Below are 9,659 nucleotides of genomic sequence, written 5' to 3' on the forward strand. Positions count from 1 at the left end.
TGCCACAGAAAGGCGCATCATAATTCCAAAGTAGGGCGACAATCTGGGAATTCAGACCACTTTGTTAACTATGTTTATAGAATAATTTTCTATTCTTTAATGAAAAAAAGAAGAGAATCATATTTCATAATCAGAAAATGGGACAAAGTTTTTTCATAAGGTATTTTTAAATAAAATATTTTAATTATTTTTTAAAACTTTTTTAAAAGTAATTATATAAATACTAATAATAAAAACATAAAATATTATATGCAAAATTACATTTTAAAACATATTTAAAATATGTTTGATATTGATTTTAGGAAACGTTTTTAATATTTTTAATATTTGAAAATAATTATTTTAATAAAAAATTTTAAGTGTTACATACATCGGAAGTAAAAATATTTTAGGGCTTCTAAACAAATTAAACTTCTACTTTATAAAATATTATAGCACAGTATTTAAAAATTATTCTAAAATTTTGTTTCTCAAAATTATTTTTGAAAACATTTCTCATATCGACATACATCCATTTGACAAGTACAATAGGTCAACACAGAACTTGGTGTTAGGCTTTAGGATTACAAATTTGATGCGCCCAATTACTCATTACATGCGGTGGGTCTGTCTCCATTTATCTGAATACTAAGATGGTGTTTGTTTTTTGTACTTAATTCTAAATAGAACTTTAATGGTTAATAGTGTTAAATATTAGGTTGTTTGTTTTTGTAAAATTTTATTTTTATTAAGTATTAAAAAGTAAAAAAAAAACTAATATGTTATTTTTTCTATTTAGAAAAAATTATATATTTTGATATTTTCTATTTAGTACAAAGTTTATAATAAGTTATGAAAAAATATAAAACAAATAACTTAATTTTTAAAAATAAATTATTTTTTTTTTATAAAAAGTAAAAAAAACAAACACCACCCGAGTATTAGAAACCGTTATGGTCGCACTTATTCTCAACTAGCCTATCTTCTTGACTTTTGTTAACATGGAATGTCTGCGCAGTTGATTGTACACATTCGCATGCATTAATCTAAGGGCATCTTTGAAAAAATAAAAACGTGTAAGTGAAAAATTGATCCAATCTCAAGCAAGCGTGAAACATTACAGTAAAATATCTTTAATTTTGATTAGTGTAAGAGAATCGACTATATTTTATAGAAGAAATTGGAATGTTCCATTTGGTAAAAGTATGCCATTTTCTTTTAGGAAAAAGAAATATTTGCCCAATTTGTATATCTACGAAATTATGGATTTGTGTTTTTTACATGCGTACCCAACAAGATTCACTTTTATTTATGAAAATTTGATTTAAAAAAATAAATTTAAAACAAATTTTGAAGTCTATAACTATGCTCAAGTATATGATTAAATCTAAATGTTGAATGATGATACAAATGCATAGGATTTAATTACAAACATATAAAATTGAGTACAAAGAAATAAATTTAGATATAAGATAAAGAAATTATTTGGAGAGTGTAAAATAATAATAAAATTTACTTCAAATATATATATTTTTATTATTTTTTGGGTATATGGGTTGATGTGGATCCCATATTTTTGCTTGATGCGTTCCCACTTAATGACAAACTCATTTTTTTTAATTGAAAAATATGGTTTTTTTTTTAGAAAATATTTGGAATCGCCACTTTATTTTATTTTATTTTATTTTAAGGGAAAACAAAAAAAGAAAGAAAATCTTAAGTGTGACTCCTTATTTGGAAAAGACGGTTTGTGAAAAACCAAACCTAGGTTCGGGGGTCAGGTTGTTTATTGAAAAGGTACGATAAAGACCATAACACCCCTCTAAGCCTCTAAAAATGGGTCTATACTAAATAAGGTTAAACAAACGTGACAATTGATAAGGAAATCGATGGATACTAATAAAATGATTGAATAATAAAACAAATCGAGGATGAGAATGAATAAATAAGTGAAGTAGGAGTGGGAGAGTATCTTAACAGCAAATAATAATGCGCTATCATGGAAACAAGGTTAGGTCAAGTATAAAATTATCACATGCATATCAAAGGACAAAACGAAGATCAAACAATATTCATTAAGTATAATAATTGATAATCAGAAGAGAAAACTCATATGAATCAAAATCCATGTGCTCTATGAATGAGAATGAAGTGGCTATGTCCTAGTATAAACTATCTGAAGTGACCATGCTACAAGATAAATCAAAGTCCATCGTCAATGAGAGAGCTATGTCTCAGTATGTGTCCTTAGAACAAGGTCAATCTTATCACTCAATGTTGAAAATGAAAATACCAATATAATATAAACAAATCCTAATCACCCTGTGCTCCACAAAAATAATAGAGTGGTTGTGTCCACCATACACAATCTCTAAAGCAACCGTGTCTCAAAATAAACCGTCATCTCAACAATCAACCATTGATGAGAGGAATGTGTCCCAATATAGAGTATCAAGTAGAGTGAATGTATCTCCAATAAAAGTGCTCTCTGAAAATGCCCTAGTGTAGGGTCATTTCATAACTCTCAATCCATCACAATCCAAGTGAAGAAGCGAACTAACTATGCCCCAGTGCAATATATCATCCCAAAAGAAATTGTCATCGATGAGCGGGGTATACCCCAATGTAAATCATATCATAGCTCCTCATTCATCATGCTTTAAGAAATAATCTCCAACCAATCTCAAGTATTGCCCATGTGTGAGTTGTCAAGTATAATGTGTGAAGTGACGACCTCAGGGTGGTCTTAAGACACGAGACGTAACGTAGGCTAAGGTAATAGGGTGAAAGAAACAAAAGGAAACTAAGCTTAATAATCCTAATGATATAATCTCCATACCCCTTATGCATGAGACGCAATGCGTAGAAAACATTATGAGTCGCGGACATAAGGATTCCCACATGAAAAATGATAATAAATGAATGACATATCAAATAAGCAAGAATAAAGTGTGGATGTTGAACCCAAGTCAAACATCAAGTAGGATGATAAAAGAAAGAAATCAGATAAGGTAGAGTGAAATGAAGGAATAAAATAAAGATATGAGAAGATAAAAAAATAGGAAAGTGAGTGATGGTCAACCTACATCTAAACATGGAAAGTAGTCACATAAAAATGGATGTAATGACGAATAGGGCAAAAATCCAGAAATCCTAAAAAAAGGTTGCTTGCCTCTCACGAAAATCGAATGGGTGACTCATACTCTAACCCAAATATATACTAAGATAGAATCTAAAAACGAAACTCCCATATGAACTCTCTCTAACGCATAAACTCAATGAAGCAAACCAGCACATCCATACATGTGGTCAATGGAAAACGATACAATGAAGAATGTGTTATCTTTTATATTCTTTGTTTTGTTTTGTTTTTTGTTTTTTGTTTTTTGTTTTTTTTTTTTTTGCGCATACTTTGATCAATAATGAATGACCTCCAATGAAAATACATACCCAAATGATCAAACCCTCTCCACATATGGATGTAACATGAATCCTCACTAACAAGACAACCTCCCAAACTGAGATCTTTGAACCACTACCCATGGGGTGGACGGGGGAAAAAAAATGTGACAATCCTCCATGTAGTGACGCGTGAAAAACCACCACTCAAGGTGAAACAAGGATAATGTCGATTAAACAATGATTAGAGAAAAGACAGAGAATGAATATCATAAGTGGTGATAAGTGATGCTGGAAAAAGTGACGAGATAATGTCAAAGTGGAAAATATCACAATGAAGGGTGAGAGATAAGACCTGAATATGTATGTCAGGTCTAAAACTCGTGACGTATCTAATCAAAGCATGCAAACACTATAGGGTCCCCAACTCGATGTAATAGGTAAATGAAGTGATGAAATAAAAGGCTATGGTGCTCGTGTGAGGCTCAAAGGGTTAGCAACAAGTAACTCTATATGTGATGGTGATAAAGTAAATTGGGTAAATGAGCTCATGAAACAATGGCCACCCATCATTTAACCACAACCAAAGACATCACACCCTCAAGATCTCACATGGTCAGTACTAAAGACTAGCATCTATCAAACATAGTCATGTCAACTTCTTTGAAATAGTGTGAAAGCTCACATTGATGCTTTGTGATAATCATCAAAGCTCTTTGACAATCACCTCATTCTATCATCATAAGTCACTCACCATCGTCTCATAAAATCACTATCTTTAGTCATCTCGACTCTCTGAAGTCATGTGCAATGGCTCAAATCTGGATGCTCCATGATAACCCCTCTGTCTCAGCAATATCATTAAACAGTCGAATCACTCTTTCATCATGATCCATTTATCATCATGCAGAGCTCACCTCAGGTCTAACCATCTCGGACTCTACTTGGTTAGATCAAAGAAAAGATGGAAAGAATAGGCAATGGTACTGTAGTATGCTAACATGACCAACGATGGTAAGGTCATATAATGGTACCAATGTGTGGTGTCATGTCAGACTCAAAATGGGTAGGTCATCAAGTTTACAAAGTCAAGATATGGATATAGCTATGGTACTGCTCTGATCAGAAGGTGAAATGGGTCATAGTCTCGAAACACTGAATATCTGACCCATAAGAAGAAACCGATTGATTTGAAAGAAAGAAAATTAGAAGCTTAGTGTTTCTGTATTCACGTGTAGCTAGTAATTTTGATGTATAAATTATTTCAAGTTATAATATGTTTTACTAAGCAATCGCGATAATGAGCATAGCATATATCAATCATATAAATATTATTGAAATTGAAATGCACATATGCCACTACCTAGTGCATATTTTAATAATATTTCACATGTATAATTATATAATAATTGAAAATATTGAATGTACTTCCAATATTCCACTACTTGAATATAACTATTGTTAATGAAATTGGTTGGAAGGAAAACTTAAATTTGAATTCATGGGGGTATATAACATGTATCACCTCTAGTGCATGCTCAATTTGACCCACATTGCACAAAACTTTTACTTCAATATTCTAGCTGGATTATAGATAGAAGAATCCCTTTCTTCCTTTCTATTTTTATCAACATGACTTCAAATTTTATCATTAGGAAGAGAGAAAATTAAAGAAAGACATATCAGAGTGCTTCTCTTTGGAGAAGAGAATGTCCAATGGAATAAAGACATAACAGCTGTTAAACTAATTATGTGATGTGATTGTTAAGCTAATTATATGATGTGAGTGACACAACTTTACTTTATAACTTATTATGTGATCACCCACATGCTTAAATCCTTGGTAATGAACAATTATGTATATTATGGTAATTACTTCTTATGGGTAATGTCCTTAGTTACTTACATAGTTATATTTATATTAAAGCTTAGTCATGATTTTGTCTCATAAGCCAACTTCTATAGGGTTGCACGTGAGTTTTAACAAATAAGATAATAATATATCAATATATTATACAATACTAACTTGTGAATAAAGTTTTTGATCGTCTTATCAAAAATCAATTCATATTTAGTGAGAGCAAATAAAATTTTTCATAATATTTGTCATCACATTCCACAATTAACCTATCCTAAGAACTCTCGTTTGGATGATCTATTTTCGAACATATTGTTGTAACCCAACAATTTGTTTAAAGAGAATGATATGCACATAAACAGCATAAACCAAGCATACAATAATGATGTATGTTTTTACTATTTAACCAATATTCGTGTAATTTTGGTATTTTACAATAGTGTTCTCAATTTGCAGGTAATTCTAATTGCAACAAATAGTACTGGCAATCTACATCAGCTAAAAGCCAACAGAGCTATAGTTCCATTCATATAATTTGGACGTCCCATACAAACAATAGGCTGAAGATTTTTTTGGTTAATTATATCAGCGGGAACAAATATTGTAGTCAATTAAGGATGAAATACGCACATACATAGAAAGGGAATAGAAGTCAAGGGTACGGTTTGTTTTGCACTTCAAAATGTCACGAATTCCTAATATCATTAAAAAAAAACATATTTTAAATTCATATATCATCATAATGGAACTTTTATAAAATAAAAAATTATTAAGAATATCTATAAATATTTTAGATGAGGAAGAGGGGATCATTAGTTTAATCGAAAAAAATAAGATATTTTGGAAAAGAATGTAAGATATTTTGGAATCTAATCATTATATCTTATCATGTTCTTTATAATATTTTTTATATTACAATAGAATGCACGTGGATATGATCATATTAAATTAGGTTAAAACTTCTGTGTACCTCTATTGGTGGATTATTTAATCTTTATGTTCGTAAGAAGATTAAGAGATTTGCATTGTATCTTTTTAATTTGTATTATTATCTCTGATTTCTGTTGAGTAATTTTTTATAGCCAACAAAAGCAAGATATCATACTTCAACCATGGAAGATAATAGCATATCCCATATGTTCTTTTATTGAACGAATCATCAACACGATCCGCTTTCCATCATATGAAGTATACATGCAATTATTATTTGTAACTACACACTCCATCCACAGTTCCTGCAATCCTTCTCTCCTTGCTCAGGAATGAGCAGGAAGCGGCCAGTCCGGCAGAGAAGAAGTGTCTTGGATTTCAGGCACTGTGAACTGGCTCATGGTTGTCATCTATACCAGTAAAGACCTCACGAAGAATCAGAAGAAAAAAAAAAAACAAATGAAAAAACTCGGATTTGCAAGCCCATCAAATGGTGATGGCTCGCCATAGTTACATGAATATAGAAATTTTACCATGTAAAGCAACAATGCTCAGAAATCTACGAGTAGCTGCACATCCCATGCACGCAGAGACTCCCTTTCTTACACTTCTTGCCGCAGCCCCCACAATTCCTCCTGTCTGAAGAAGGGTTGACGCACTCCCCTTTGCAGCAAATCTCAGAGTACCTACACTTCTTCCCACACGCCCCACAGTTGAGCCTGTCCGTCCTCACATTCACACACTTCTTCTTGCAGCAGTACTTCCCTGCACTTCCCTTGGCTCGGCATACTGTAGGGTACTTGTCGCACGTCACCTTGATCCGGGCCGCCTCCGTCAGAAACCGGCTAGTCCCCCTAAGCGATATCGGCTGCTCGCTTTCAAGTAATGGAAGTTGATCAGAATTTTCAGCTTCAGCAGCGATGCTGTCATCCTGGTCTAGATGAAACATGAAGTCTTCTTCTTCAGCTGATGAGACTGAGCGTATAGCAGCCATGTCCAAGAGCAGGGCCAGCATGAGAATAACGAGCTTTAGGGACTTCATGTTGGGGAGAGGATCGAGACGAAGAAGAGAAGAGGAGGTGAGTGAGGGGAGATGTGGAAATGTGAATGGTCTTGGTTTGAAGATTTGAGGGTATTTATAGGGAGGATGGAGGTTGGATGGTCTAATAGCACAGCAGACATTTGATTAATTAAGTAAACAAAAGTTAGGCTTGGGACGAATTTTTAAATTCTAAATTTTGGAGACACTCAAGTTGCATAGAATTTGAAGACTTATGAAATTAGGCCAGCTTCTGTCGTCTTCAACTCCATCAATATTTTCCCCTCCTTTTTTTAATAACATTTTTTAACCACCAATTTCTGATAAAATTTTATATATTTATATCTTCACAAATGTCTAATTTTCCAAAACGTTATTCTCATGATTATCTATTTGAAATGAAACCAATGATTTCTTGCCATCAAATCAAGAGAAATTTCTAGTACAATCACGAAAAGCAAACGACTTTGTGGCCTGCTTGCAAAATGGGCTCCATTCCGCCCACTGAGCCTCCTGCTGCCACAGAAAGGCCGCCCATCATAATTCCAAAGTAGGGCGACAATCTGGGAATTCAGACCACTTTGTTAACTATGTTTATAGAATAATTTTCAATTCTTTAATATATAAAAAAAAAAAGAGAATCAAATTTCATAATCAGAAAATAGGACAAAGTTTTTTTTATAAGGTATTTTTAAATAAAATATTTTAATTATTTTTATTTATTTTTGAAAAACTATTTTAAAAGTAATTATATAAACACTAATAATAAAAACATAAAATATTATATGCAAAATTACATTTTAAAACATATTTAAAATATATTTGATATTGATTTTAGGAAACGTTTTTAATATTTGAAAATAATTATTTTAATAAAAAATTTTAAATGTTACATGCATCGGAAGTAAAAATATTTTAGGGCTTCTAAACAAACTTCTACTTTATAAAATATTATAGCACAGTATTTAAAAATTATTCTAAAATTTTGTTTCTCAAAATTATTTTTGAAAACATTTCTCATATTGACGCACATCCATTTGACAAGTACAATAGGTCAACATAGAACTTGGTGTTTGGCCTTAGGATTACAAATTTGGTGCGCCCAATTGCCCATTACACGGGGTGTGTCTGTCTTCATATATCTGAACATTAAGGTGGTGTTTGTTTTTTTACTTAATTTTAAATAGAACCTTAATAGTTAATAGTGTTAAATATTAGGTTGTTTGTTTTTGTAATATTTTATTTCTATTAAGTATTAAAAAGTAAAGAAATGACTCTAGGTCATAAATAAAAAATGGACTTTGGGTCGAGAGCTTTGGGCTCTAAATGGAAAATAAATGACTCTAGGTCATAAATGAAAATCGAATCTGGGTCGAGAGCTCCGGGCTTTAAATGGAAAAGAAATGAGTCTGGGTCATAAATGAAAAACGACTCTAGGTCTAGAGCTCTAGGCTCTAAATTGAAAAAAAATGACTCTGGGTCATAAATTAAAAACAACTTTGAGTCGAGAGCTTTGAGCTCTAAATGAAAAAGAAATGATTTTGGGTTGTAAATGAAAAACGACTCTAGGTCGTGAGCTCTAGGCTCTAAATGGAAAAGAAATGACTTTGGGTCATAAATGAAAAAATCGACTCTAGGTCGAGAGTTTTGGGCTCTAATTAAATGGAAAAGAAATAACTCTGGGTCATAAATGAAAAATGAATCTAGGTCGTGAGTTATAGGTTCTAAATGGAAAAGAAATGACTCTTGGTCATAAATGTAAAATGACTCTGGGTTGTGAGCTCTAGGCTCTAAATGGAAAAGAAATAACTCTAGGTCATAAATGAAAAACAACTCTGGGTCGAAAGCTCTGGGCTTTAAATGGAAAAGAAATGACTTTGGGTCGTAAATGAAAAACGACTCCGGGTCGTGAGCTTTAGGCTCTAAATGGAAAAGAAATGACTCTGGGTTATAAATGAAAAATCGACTCTAGGTCATAAATAAAAAATGACTCTGGGTCGTGAGCTCTAGGCTCTAAATGGAAAAGAAATTATTTTAGGTCATAAATGAAAAATCGACTTTGGGTCAAGAGCTATGGGTTAAATGGAAAAGAAATGACTCTGGATCATAAATGAAAACGACTCTGGGTCGAGAGCTCTGAGCTCTAAATGGAAAAGAAATGACTCTAGGTCATAAATGAAAAACGACTCTGAGTCGAGAGCTCTGGGCTCTAAATGGAAAAGAAATTACTCTAGGTCATAAATGAAAAACAACTTTAGGTCGAGAGCTCTAGGCTCTAAATGGAAAAGAAATGACTCTGGGTCATAAATCAAAAATCGACTCTGGGTCGAGAGCTCTGGGTTCTAAATGGAAAATAAATGACTCTGGGTTATAAATGAAAATCGACTCTAAGTTGAGAGCTTCGAGCTCTAAATAGAAAAGAAATGACTTTAGATCATAAATGAAAAATGACTC

General features: G+C 32.3%; 1 protein-coding gene across 1 annotated transcript; it reads right to left on the reverse strand.

Moving 5' to 3' along the window:
• Positions 1-6,361: 6,361 nt before the first annotated feature.
• Positions 6,362-7,215, reverse strand: LOC117924285 (stigma-specific STIG1-like protein 1). Its single transcript, XM_034842884.1, has 2 exons — positions 6,700-7,215; positions 6,362-6,576 (listed from the first exon to the last, which is right to left on the reverse strand). The coding sequence occupies exon 1, from the start codon at positions 7,206-7,208 to the stop codon at positions 6,726-6,728; it is 483 nt and encodes a 160-aa protein (XP_034698775.1). The 5' UTR covers positions 7,209-7,215; the 3' UTR covers positions 6,362-6,576; positions 6,700-6,725.
• Positions 7,216-9,659: the final 2,444 nt, after the last annotated feature.

Source organism: Vitis riparia, chromosome 10 (genome assembly GCF_004353265.1).
Source record: "Vitis riparia cultivar Riparia Gloire de Montpellier isolate 1030 chromosome 10, EGFV_Vit.rip_1.0, whole genome shotgun sequence".
Lineage (NCBI taxonomy): Eukaryota > Viridiplantae > Streptophyta > Magnoliopsida > Vitales > Vitaceae > Vitis > Vitis riparia.

Excerpts from the sequence above, each read along its gene's own strand:
- LOC117924285 (XM_034842884.1), bottom strand. The coding sequence starts at position 7,208 with ATGAAGTCCCTAAAGCTCGTTATTCTCATGCTGGCCCTGCTCTTGGAC.